A 13,047-nucleotide genomic window follows, 5' to 3' on the forward strand; every position below is an offset into this window, starting at 1 on the left:
CTGTCTTTGCTGAGATCAGTACAGCTACATCATGTAACCCAAATCAATGGAAAAGCAGAAGTACGTTACCGTAACAGCCTGATGTTAGATCATACTCTGCTGTGTCTTTGCCCCCTTGCCACACCAGAAACTGCAGCCAGCAGACTCTGTGTCCACTGGGGAACGTTAGATTCATAAAATGGGGAGGAACTGATATTGGAAAAATAATGAAGTATTAGAGGCCCCTGTGCAGTCGTAAGGCTGTAGCTGGGCACTGCTCAGAGCAGCCTGGATTGATGTGCTGGGCTGCAGGGCTGCTTGGATCTCTTGGAAATGAGATTTGCTGAGCCTTAATCCAATAGTAAGAAATAATGATGGTGATTTCAGTGAGAAGCCATTGGAGAAAGAGATGCAGGGAGGACAAAGAAGAGATGCCTCAGAGTATGGGGAGGACAGAGATTGTCTTCTGCTTAGCTCTGGTTTTCCCTACACAAAATATTTCTCTTTCTTTCAGAGCCAGTGCCACTGTGTTTGCTCCCTTGCACCCAGGTGGAGGCAGTGGGGCCTGATTCTATGTCCTGTGGGGCTTTGTCTTTGTAATCCATTCTTGCAATCTTCCTTAATCACCTCCTCTGGGATCTGGGGCAATTTCATGGCTAAAACAAACTGTCGCTGTTGCTTGAGCAGGAACTGCCAGAGTGCTGTCTGGAAGCACTGGGGCTGGAGATGATGAATTCCCTTTAACTTCATCAGCCTGGGGTCTGCTGATTCTGCACAAAGCAGAGTGATGGGGAGGGATGTGTTGTCTGAGTAAGCCATGGTTCACCAAGCTCCTCATCCCCTTAGTTAGTCATTTAATTATTTGTAATGACTATCAGCCAACCAGAATCTGCTTCTGCTGTCTTCCTATCCAGCTGTTGTCTGCCCCTGTCCCAGCTCCCAGCCACAATCTCAGAAGACCTGGCTGGATTTTTTTGAGGAGTATATGGGAGTCTCACTCTTGACTCTGCTGATGCTCTCGATGGGAATTTATGGTTTTAGAAGAGTAGGAAACAGCTGAGCACAACTGACACGGCAGAAGTGATGCAATCTTTTGCTGCCTGTAACAAGACCAAGGTACTGGGACAAGAAAATAGAGATGCATTAGCAGGAGTGCTGCAATCATTTTCATGGAGCCTGCTTTTGAAGAGACTCTGAAGGCAATTTTGAAGACAACTGTTTGCCCATGCTTAATATACTGGTATTAAAATACTACAAGATGTAGCAAAACTGATTTTTTTTTTCTTGGATTAAACAAGACTGCATGATATTCAGAGAATCATAGAATGGCTTGGGTTGGGAGGAACCTCAAAGATCATTTATTTCCAATGCCCTGGCATGGGCAGAGTTGCCACTTACTTGATCAGGTTGTCCAGGGCCCCACCCAGCCTTGTCTTGAACACCTCCAGGGATATATTAATGTGCTCCAAACACTGATTCAGTCTGTGACATCATGCCATGCCTGTAACACAAGCAGCTTGGATGCTGGGTTTTAGCAGAAGTGGCATCCCTCTACAGATCAGCTATTTTACACTGTGCTATTTCCAAACACAGATATACAGTCTAAGAGAGCCTTTCCCAGCTCTACTGCTGATGTGCTTAGACTTCTTTCCCAGCTTGCTCCTTGGTATGAAGAATAACACTTCCCAGAAGTGACCATCCCTTCATCCAGCTTAGTAGAGGAAGAGCTACTACCAGAACTGTGAGATCCTCTGATCATGGGGCAGGATCAGTGCTCTGGCCTGCAAGGGAGATGTTTCTGTTGCTCTGCGGAGATTGAAGAAATTGGCTTTTTGCCGTGACTACAGTTTGTCTTCCAGCAGTGAGGCTGACTGCTTGTTGTCACCTCTTCCTTCTTCATCCTCCAGCCTCACTGCTTTTCTTTGGTCCATTTGAGATTGTAGACTCATAAAAACATTAGTTGGAAAAAAAAACAACACTAAGATCATGTAGTCCAACAATCAGCCCATCCCCACCATGCCCTCTAAACCACATTCCTCAGTGCCCCATGCTTTAGGGGGCTTTTTTGTGTCCCTTCCTTCAATAACCATATGATTCCAACCCCTAGAACCTGTGACTGCTTGTAAGAGAGAAGGCCGATCTGCCACCAGTTTGCCCAGGAGTCTGTTCTCAAATGTTTCTATCCTGTGGGCTCACAGTAGCTGTAGGGATCCAGATAAAACTGTAAGGCATCAGTAGAATAATGGAAGGTGTCCTTTATCTTCTTTCATCTACCAGACCCATGGGCTCTTTGCCAGAATGCCTATGGGTCTAGCCATGACCAGTGTGGGAGTTCAGGAAAGACCAGAGCCTGTGTCTTTAAAGATTAATAGTGTTGTTTGCTCATTAAGGAGATCATTTTGAAGCTAGCACTAACCAGAACATTCGAGTGCAAGCATCTGTTTGCTACTGGGAGAGGATATTTATTGTCTGATACTTCAATGGATGTAAATAAACAGCCAGACCTAGATAATGTTCAGACAAACAAACAAACAGCTGCCAGAATAGGTCCCCTGGCAGTTGACCTTCGGGAAGCATCATGCTGATGTTTTAATAGCAGCCAGCTTTGCAGAATGAAGCCCAGCAAGCGCAGCCTTCCGAGAAGCAGGATTAATGTGCAGTCTGAATGAGCTGTTCCCCAGGAGCTCTGCTTGAGTGTTGGCTGTGGGGCAATGGAGGGTTATCAGGGTGCTGGGTAAAAGGTGGTTTGTGTCAGCCCTATGGGTGGTGGCAGGCATGGTGGTGGGGTTGGATGAGGATTTAGAGTGCTGAGTAGGGCAGGTGTGCAGGGAATGGGTATTCCAGCAGTGAAGGTGATGAGCATGTTTGTGGATGAGTGCACACATCTGGTAGTGGCGGGTTGAGCATTTTCAGACTTGCATACGGTCCTGAATTCCCTCCTTCCATTATTGCCTTGCTCTCCACCTTCCTACCTTGCAGAGATGCTACTGGTTCACATCCAGATTCAAGGAGAAATCCCCCTGGACTCTCATTCAGGCTCTAATCTCACAGCCTATTAAGAACATCTTCAATATAAGAATATCCGTACTTCAGTCAGAAGAAAACTCCATCTGCTCCAGTACCCCAGCTCCATGCTTATGACTGATGTCAACCAAGGAAAGCAAGAACAGAGCTAAATGCTGATATGTGCTTTGATTTCTCTTGCATTCAGCAGCATGGATGTATTGTATTTGTGTCCCTGACATCAGTGATGATCACCTGTAGGCTTAGATCAGAATCTTCTCACTTCCCCTTTATAGACTCTCTGGCTTTTTTTTCCGCTCCAAACTCAAATGCTCTGGTTTTAGTGGTTGCCTGGGAGTAGGGAATAAAAGATAAGTTGCTATTGTATTGCTTGATGCTCAGCAGCAAGATTGTTCTGCGAAGATGGGGATCCTTTAGGCTCAGTGCCTGGGGTTGAACATATGAAGGCCAGAGTTGAAGACAGGATAAGACAGGACTTGATTTAGGGGCCAGAATTCTGGACGCAAGCTGCAATATCATCTCTTTGCTGGCACAGGACTTGCATGGTCTTTGTGGTGTGAGTGAATGTCTGCCAGACTTTTTGGCCACTTTCTGAATTTTCTTTTTCCTTATTTAATAGCTCTGACTAGAAGAAGAGATCTCTGTGCTTACAGCTGTTAGGCTGTGTAGGCATGAGTGCATGTGTGCGTGCTTGCACATGTTCAGTGCAATGAGCCCTCCCTCCCCTTCTGCACCATAATGATTTTGCAGCCAATTAGGTTAGCGATAGCTGTTAAATCCCTTCCAAATATTGCTGTTTTCCTGGTGTGAAACCTCTGCAATCTTTTACCTGCACCAAGCCCACAGGGGAGATCCCAGGGGACTGTGCCTCGTGTCTGTACTGTTTGTTAACTCCAGCTGGTTATTTCTTCTGCCTGCCTCTTCTATCTCCAAGCTCCTTCTCCTCTAATGGGGCTGGCAAAGGCTGGGGACGGTGGCTGAGCCTGGGGTGATAATTGGCTGCTTACATATCTGGTGGCCTACAGATCTGACCCTGATGATGCTGAGAAATCAAGGTCAAGGCAGGGAAAATGTGAAGTTTGTTTGGAGCAGCCACAGGGGATGGGGAAGGGGGGCAAAGCTGAAGCAGCATACAAAGCTCAGTCATTGTCCTCTGACAGTGAGAACTTGGTGCAGAGAAGTCCCTATAGGAAATTGGAAAGGCTCCTGTTACAGGGTTATCTGAGCTGCCTGGGGCAGTGCCTCAGGTTCCCATGTTTCTCCACCTGCAATCCTTTTTGCTTGTCCTTCCTTTCTTCTGATCATCCTAAGAGGAAGAGCTCATCCTGAGCTCATTGGCCTCTTACTCCTTTACCTCACAAGTGAACCATATCATTGACTACTTTTAAGCCGAGACCACGGAGACAAAGGTGTTCATTATTGAGGTGAATGGGCCCCTTCCTACCAGGTGCTCATTGATACTGGGAGGCATGGATGCTTGATGTTGGGCTTAAGGCCCCAGCCTCTTTGTGTGTTAACACTGAGGAGTATGTTTCTATCAACACCAGTTCCATCAAGATGATAAATCAACCACACATCCTCTGATCTCCTTTGGAGAGGGTGATTTAGACTCGATGTAAGAAATGAGTCTTTTGCAATAAGGGTGGTGAGGCACTGGCACAGGTTGCCCAGAGAGGTGGTGGATGCCCCATCCCTAGAGACACTCAAGATCATGTTGGATGGGTCTCTGGGCACCTGATCAGGTTGTAGGTGTTCCTGTTCAGTGCAGGGAAGTTGGATTAGATGACTTCTAAGGGTCCCTTCCAACTCATATGGTTCTATGACCACTGCAGCCTTTTGTTTATACAGGCTTTCCAGACCTTTGTCATTCCCTCTTTTCCTTTCTAATAAAGAAGATGATTCGGGCTTAGTTTCTTGGCAAAGAAAAAAAAGGTTGATACAGAAGTAACAAGCTCGTGGCCTATGTGTCAGAGAACAGTGGGAATGGGTCTTGATACTGCCACTTCTCCATGGCGTGTTGTTTCCTTTTGGATGTGTTGGTTTTTTTGCCCAGCTATCAATCTGCACAATTACAAACCAGGGTCTGGGAACACTAGATCTGCTGTTCTCAGAAGGATATGGAGATCATCATTTGGAGCATGAAACAGATCTGCTATAATTTTGGAAAGTAGGGAGGGGTACTGTAATGTTTGGATTGCTGTGGGATGCAAGATTTTGGGAACTCAGAGTAAACACAGTGAGGGAAGCAATGTAGATGCATCTCTGAATTGTATGGTCATGAGTTTTGCTGAAATACTGAGTCTAGAATGTCCAGACAGACCCAATGCCTATGTGGATAGCTAGATTATCCTGAATTGTGATTATATTAATGGGAAAGATTAGAGACCTTCTCCAACTGTTTTCCAGTCCAGTCTCTACAGATTCTCTTTAGACCAGTAAAGAGAGAAACCTATTGAGTTTTGTGCACTTTCTTTTGTAGTTCTGGCTTACTGTCAGAGATAAACTGGGACAGTGTTCTCATAATTCCAGTTATTGATGTCCCTAAGTGACTTCCTCTTATGAGTTGTAGCTGGAATCATAAGGTGCCACAATTGTGCAGGATAGATTTCAATATCAGATATAGGTAATCAACAAGAGAAATAGCCTGTGTTGTATTGTACATTCTGCAATAATATATTGCCCCATGGAATATTAGCAATGAGAATGATAATAGTATCTGACTAGCATTTGAGTGAGTCAGTCTGGAAGGCTCTTGTGTGGTTTTTTTTTCCCTCTTTTGCTCATCATCACCACAAGTTCTGTCCTTTGTCATAACTTTTGACACGATTTGTCCAGGCAACAACAGTAATACGCTGATAGTAATACAACAACAGTAATACACTGATAGTGCTAGTGAAAATCAGTAAGCTCTGGATTGTTCTTCTACAGATCTTTTGTGTTGGTGGAACCACCACCAACAGTTAAAATGCTTCCTCCTTTAAGTGAGGAGGCAAGGGAAAAGTTTATTTTGTGGTGTTGAGGGGTTGTTATCCGAAAGACATGAACAAAAACTCAATTTCTAATGATTATTCTGCAGTCTAAATGGAAGGAGGAAAAAGACTCATGTTCTCTCCCCACCTTTGTTTTTGCTCTGCAGATCCGTGTGGATGGCACCACCAAGAACACACTGGAGTATGAGATAGTACAGGTGGTGGACACTGGACCCATCTTACGGGACATGGCCTTCTCAATGGATCACGAGCACCTCTATATCATGTCTGAGAAGCAGGTAAGAAACCCTGTCAGTCTGGTGTTCTGAAAGCTTTAAGCTTGATCATGGATGGCAGAATTGAACGTGAAATTCTCAGTGAACAGTTACTGCAGAAGATACTTGTGCACCGTTAAATATCTAATCATTGTTTGTGCTTAGAAACCATTGCATTTATACACTGATGAAGATTATTGAGAGGACAGGGGCACAGACCTAAGGGGGAGGAACCACCTCCAGCATTGCCTTATGCAGTTACACGTCCTACTGGCTACATGACAAGGAGTTGCTGTTGCATCTGCTGTGTACCACATTCTCTCCACCCCCATTCAAACTGTGGCTACATCTGCCACAGATATGAATAGAGTGAGTAAGTGCAAAGCTGAATCTTTTGGCTCCAAATGGAGTATTTGGAGAAGTTGGAGCTTCCCTGAGACACAGTGATCGAGAGTGGGAGGCACGGCCTGCCGTGGTGAAAACATGGTTTAGAGTGACATTCTTGTATTATTATTATTATTATTATTATTATTATTATTGCAAATACCACTAGCCAGAGTTCGTAGAAGATCAAATCTGGGTCTTCAGCATGGAAGTCGGACTGATTTTGGCAGTGCTTGACCTTAGGGAAGTCTGCTCCTTGGGTTGGGAAGAACTAGTTTGGCATGGAAAAAAAAAAAAAAATGATTGCTTGTAATTAGCCTTGTGGACATGCAAGGACAAGTATTGTAACTGGTTGTTTTGTGCACGTTTGTAAGCAGTCTTAGGATGGCTAGACAAAAGGGAGCAATGAGGGAATGTGGCAGGGCAATGCAAGTGCCCTACTGTGCACCTCCAGTTCTACTGCAGGCCACCAGTCCAAGAGTAGCATGTTCACCCATACATTAGGGTTCATTGAGTAAATACAACTCTCCTGACCTTGCAACATGTAAATGGCACCAAATACAAAACACAAACTTGATATGCTTCCTATTTCCTTCACAAACTGCAAGAATTTCCCTAACACCAGGTTCCCCTTTAGATATTGTGTTCTGTCCTTTGACCCTCTGTCAGTGTTGTGCTGCAGTGGTCAACAATCAGCGGTGTCCAGGATGGAGATGGGCCACATTATCTTCTGCACTTATCCACCATTATGGCAGGTTTTCCACCCACTAATTCCAACCTCTTAAAAATTAAAGTGAATAATCAACCCCTCTCTGCCTGTTATGATTTTATAGACCTTCATATCCTCTTCAGGTGGCTGTTTTCTAGACTGTGGCTAACACTGATGTGATTAGCCTTTACCTTAGCTAGGATAAGTTTTCCCAGGGCAATAAGACAGGGATATGTGTGGATTTTGAATGGAGGCCGTTAGTGGGGTTGCTCTGGTCACGGAGCTCAGAATTTGCAGGCTGATTGTTTTTCTTCTCTGCATAGTTTGTGGGGGTTATAGTTTCCAAGAGTGCCATTTTGTGTGCTTGAAACATGTTTTCTGTGTCTGTGAGGTCTCCTTTGTTTCTGTCCCTTTCCTCTGAGCTATGAATAACTCAAATATGGTTTGGGGAGTGGAGCAACTCTATACATTCATCTTCATTGAAGAGGCTGTGAGATGATGTTAACACAGGAGAAAGGATATGGTGACAGAGCTGGGACTTCTTTTTTTGTCACGTTAGAAAGTATAGGATGTCTTCTCCAGTGCCATAGTGAAAACAGTCCCAGTCATCTGCTGGGATATGGGGTGGGAAGCTGGAGGCAAGTGATGCTAATGAACTTCTATGAAACTTGTGACAGTAGACAATCTATTTCCCATCATTTTAGTCAGAAAGTCCTTCCTTTTATTCAAGTAAAGTGAGGCTCTCCACATGGTGAAAGCTTTTAAACATGATGATACACCAAAATCTAGTCCCCTGATTTCAGAGTTATCAAAGTTTTTCAGTGCCCACAGCAATCCCTTTACATTGTGAGGTCTGTGGAGATGAGGGACAGGAGGGTGACAGCTTGGCCTGACCTTTTAGAAGGCAGACATGGGCTGGGGTTTCTTCAGCCTCAGTCTCAGGGCTCACCACTGGCTGTGTCCCAGAGATAAGAGCAATTCTGTTGTGTATTCAGCTACTCCATTAAAAGCAGTTTTGCCAAGCTCAACTTCATTACTCATCAATCCTCAATGGGAATGGAAGCTCCAGTAATAAAACTAAATTTTCCGGCTTGTCTCAGTTCTATTAAAGCTTTGACAGGCCCAGCACGCGTTGCTCTTGCCATGCCCCAAGCCAGTGAGGTGTTAGGACCCAGCTCAGCATGGCATCCTTTAATCTGAAATGCCTTCAAAGCACTGCTGCTGTAAACCTGACTTGTGTTTCAAAAAATATCACAAAGTGTGTGTAAAAGCAGCATCTGCCTGGCTGTGCTTTACTTAGTGTGCTTGGGGTTTCTTGGGTTACACATGGGGGTTTTCATCTGGACTGGAACAACCAGTTTAATAGTGATAGGACAAGGGAGAATGGCTTTGAAGTAAAAGATGGAAGATGTAGGTTAGATATTAGGAATAAATATCTTGCACAGAGGGTGATGAGGTTTTGGCACATGCTGCCCAAAGAGGTTGGGGATACTCCATCCCTGGAGATGTTCAAGGCCAGGTTGGATAGGGACCTGGGCAGCCTGATCTGGTGGAGGCAGCCAGCCCATGCCATGGGGGTTGGAGCTCAATGATCTTTAAGATTCCTTCCAACCTAAGTCATTATATGATTCTATAATTCTATGAACCTGGGCTCCAAGGGAACAGGGAGCCCTGCTTAGTCCTGTGGTCCTTGGTCCTCTATTGCAGCTCTTCTGAATGCTGAGCTCTTAGGAGCAGGATGCAGCAACTTTTCACTGCTATTCTATCCATATATATTTTACAGGGAGAGTGGTCAAATGATGGAAAGGGAAAGACTGGTCACCAAAACTTTCTCCTCTCAGACAAGAAGCCTGAGTCTACAAATTCCCTGGCTTTCTATGCAGGGTTTGAAGCACCTCTTTCATCACTTTTCTACTTTTTCTGCTTGTATCTCCAGTCTTATCCCTTTTTTGTAGCCCTGTCTTCCTATTTGCAGGCTTTTCTGTTGCTCCATTTCTTAGCCCTCTGCTATTCCAGCTGCACCCACACAGCTGAATGGCCGTGTCTCCTTGATGCTGAAGTGTTGATATGCTCAACCCAGCTCTGGATGTCATGAGGTGCAGGATGCTCATTTTCCTCTTGTGGCTTTGGACTAGTTACGGGAAGGTCACTTGATCAACCCCCTAAATAACTCCATTTCAACATCTCAGACTCCTGGGACTCTCCCAGTGCTGGAAGTGTTTTGCAAAACTGATGCAACACCTGGAAGCAACTCCAAGATATGAGAATCTTAGCTCTACCCTTTGATATAAGGGGATCAAAGGGAAGAGCTAGAGAAAAGGAACTGAAAGGATGGGGGGAAAAGAAAGGCAAACAGCAAGATGCCCCAACCTTGTATTATTAAAATTCCAAGGCTTTGAGCTGTCTCCCATTCCTGGTTTACTAATGGTTAAGGAGGATGCTGTTCTGTGAATAGTTTGAGTAACCCCATGTTTTACTCAAGGAAAGAGGTTTTCTGTCCCTGTCTGTGCAGGCAGGCTGGCTTTGTGCAGGTGACTCAGTCACACTTCAGCAGAAAGTTGGGCTTTTTTCCTATAAACTAGCAGAAAGGCACCCATGGTCTGAGAATAACCCACATCAGTGCAGTGCTATCATTCCCGAACAGTCAAAGGTGAGATTGGTCAGGTCATGTGTAGCAAAAGCAGATAGGTATTTTGGGGGCTCTTTTAAACTTTGCCAATGCAATATCAAATAAATATGTGCTTCAGCTAAAGCATGGCAGAAAAAGCATTTGGTAAAAATTAAGTAATGGTATTACAAATCATGTTGACAGGATCTTTTTGGCCTTTCTGTGCCTGTTTCTCATTAAAATGGGGGAGGCTTTTACCTATTTGTCTCCTGAGATTTATTCTCCTTTTCTACGCTGAGTCACTATCTGCAACAGAATTACTGTGTGCAAATGAGCTGCAAAGGAGGAGGTAGTGACTGGTTAGTTTACTTCTGATTTCATGACCACCGATTAAAATCTTGTCTGCCGATTGTGTTATCGTATCAATTAGTTAAAACAATCACTAATAACTTTACTTAATTACAACATAATTTCTTCAAATGTGGTCTTTGCGCAAGATTTCAATTAGCGTTAAGCCCTCGGTTTGGAGTGGCTGTTTCCTGGGGATTGTCAGCCTGAGCCTGTCCCCATAAACACTGGCTCAAGATCACAAGTTTTAAAAATAACTCAAGTGTTTTTCCTGTAAATTTACATTTGTTTGTTTGTGAGCCACCAGGTTGAGTGCAGACAATGTTTTTCATCATTGGTCCAAGACCAGAAGAGACTGAAATGATTATGCTTGAAAAGAGAAAGCTGAGATTGTCCAATAAGTGTGACTTTTTGACCTGGGATTTAAAAGCAGCAGAGAATCATAGAATTACTCAGGTTGGAAAGGACCTCAAAGATCATCAAGTCCAACCGCAGCCTAACCAAGAGACACACATAAGCTGTTGTAAACAGTGGCATAGCTGCTGCAGATGTCTATCATTTCACTCTGCTGACTTGAAGGCTATTTGGAAAATGTCTGCCATCTTGTAGAAGGGGCTAGAGTGTGTTGTGTGGAGGGTGATCACACTGTGCACATTGATTCATAGAGTGGCTTGGGTGGGAAGTGACCCCAAGGATCATCGAGTTCCACCTCCCCTGCCACAGGCAGGGCCACCATCCTCTGGATCTGGTACTAGACCAGGTTGCTCAGGGCCCCATCCAGTCTGGTCTTGAACACCTCCAGGGACAATTCGGAGATGTTCAGGTCTTCTGCAGGACTTCACTATTCAAGTTGTAAAAGCTGGGAGGGAAGGATATGACAGCATAGTCATAGGAGGGGGGAGTGGTCTTAAACTGACACAGGGGAGGTTTAGGTTACATATTAGGAGGAATTTTTTCACCCAGAGGGTGGTGACACACTGGAAAAGGTTGCCCAAGAAGGTTGTGGATGCCCCATTCCTGGAGGCATTCAAGGCCAGGCTGGATGTGGCTCTGGGAAGCCTGGTCTGGTGGTTGGCGACCCTGCCCCTAGCAGGTGGGTTGGAACTAGATGATCATTGTGGTCCTTTTCAACCCAGGTGATTCTATGACTCTTATGATAGTCTCTTTTCTGTAGTAATTTGATGCTCTGAGGCTGGCATGCTCAATAAGACCAGGGTTATCAGAGCTTCTAAGAGCCTGGGTAAAGTGCTGAAATATAATTTTTCTTTGTGAAGTTGTGTTGTGTTTGGTTCTTTGTAAGAAAGGTCTCCTAACTTCCTGTTTCATTGCTCAGCCACTTTTGGGCAGTCCTGAAAAAAACATGAGGAAGAAAAGTTCCTAGAGTTTAGTCAACCTCTAATAAGCACAGAGTGTAATCCCAGTTGGTGGCCAAGGCAACTTTTGTTCTTTCCGACTGTCCTTTCCTGCCCTTAAAATACCACTTATCACCCTCAGCAGTATCAGAGGCTGAACTCAGCTCTCCCTTGCATTTGCTTTCACCTAATTAAGGGCCTGCTAACGAAGTTGAGATGCCCTCTGAGAAATGACTGCATGGATGGAAAACCCTGCATTGATGCTCAGCTAAGGATGGAAAAGACACTGAGTGCCTGTATTTCCCAGCCAAGAATGATAAAAGCGATTTGGCCCACTGGCAAAACTGCAGTACATTGTGCTGCTGACTCTCTTGAAATAATACTTTATCAGCATAATGCGTATTATGGCAAGGAAAAGTCATAGTTTAGCTTGATTTTAACTCATTTGCTGTTCGCACATGGATATCCTAGGACAAAGCTTTGACATCATTAAGGGAGGAGGGACAGTCTTGGTATCTTAATCATGTGCAGGGGTGGTTGTGTGCTGCAGTGGGAACATAAATAACAGAAGACTAGGGTGAGTCAATGAGGAACCAATTCAAGGTCTTGGAGATGCTACAGAGGACTCATCTGGGACAAAAGAAGAAATTCCACCAGGGTACATCTTCATACCATGAGAAATGTGAGCATCTGGAACTTTATCTCCCATTGTCCTTCAGCCTTGGGTTTTCACACTTGAAATAAGCTCTTTTTATGCCTTGGAAATACTTTTGTAAGTGCTGATGATGTGTTCAATACCTCACTTTGCCATGAAACAGGTACTATTCCAGGGAGAAGAGCTTTGCAGTTGAGAAACAGTCCAGGACTTGAGAGATCTGGACTCATGTCCCACCTTGTATCACTGTGGACAAGTCACTGTGGATCCATGTGTCCTTAAGGTAGAGTAGATAGTTTCAAGATCAAAGCATGTAAAAAGTCCCTGCTTATAAGCCCCCTTTAAGTATTGGAAGGCAACAATGCTTCAAATGCCTTAGCCTTTCTTCACAGGAGAGGTGCTCCAGCCCTCTGAGCATCTCTGTGGTCTCTTCTGGGCCCACTGTAACAGCTCCATATCTTTCTTGTTCTGGGAACCCCAGACCTATGTGAAGAGCTGCAGGTAGGTCCTCCCAGGGAAAGAGTACAGGGCAGAATCTGGCCCTTGGATTCTGAAGGAGAGTCATCTCCCCTCACACCTGTGTCAGGTCTGTAGTCTGAGCTCTGCTGGAAGTGTTGGAGGGGGAAATGCTCACTGGGAGAATCTTTGTAGTCATCCTGCAGATCACTTGAAGTTATAGCTCTTTTGATTTCTGCCCTGTGGAAGAGTTTGGCAACCTTTCACCAAAGAGAAGAATGTAACACA

General features: G+C 44.7%; 1 protein-coding gene across 4 annotated transcripts in view; it reads left to right on the forward strand.

Moving 5' to 3' along the window:
• PLXNA4 (plexin A4) overlaps positions 1-13,047 on the forward strand; it is a 454,438-nt gene that overhangs the window by 227,114 nt on the left and 214,277 nt on the right. For 3 of the 4 annotated variants that reach the window (XM_040663912.2, XM_015291826.4, XM_040663921.2), the window contains exon 4: positions 6,140-6,271. In XM_040663912.2, coding sequence (XP_040519846.1) covers positions 6,140-6,271 — 132 coding nt within the window. Of the gene's footprint in view, positions 1-6,139; positions 6,272-13,047 lie in introns of those variants that run through there. The other variant, XM_015291976.4, reaches the window with a different exon arrangement.

The sequence above is a fragment of the Gallus gallus genome, chromosome 1 (assembly GCF_016699485.2).
Source record: "Gallus gallus isolate bGalGal1 chromosome 1, bGalGal1.mat.broiler.GRCg7b, whole genome shotgun sequence".
Classification (NCBI taxonomy): Eukaryota; Metazoa; Chordata; class Aves; order Galliformes; family Phasianidae; genus Gallus; species Gallus gallus.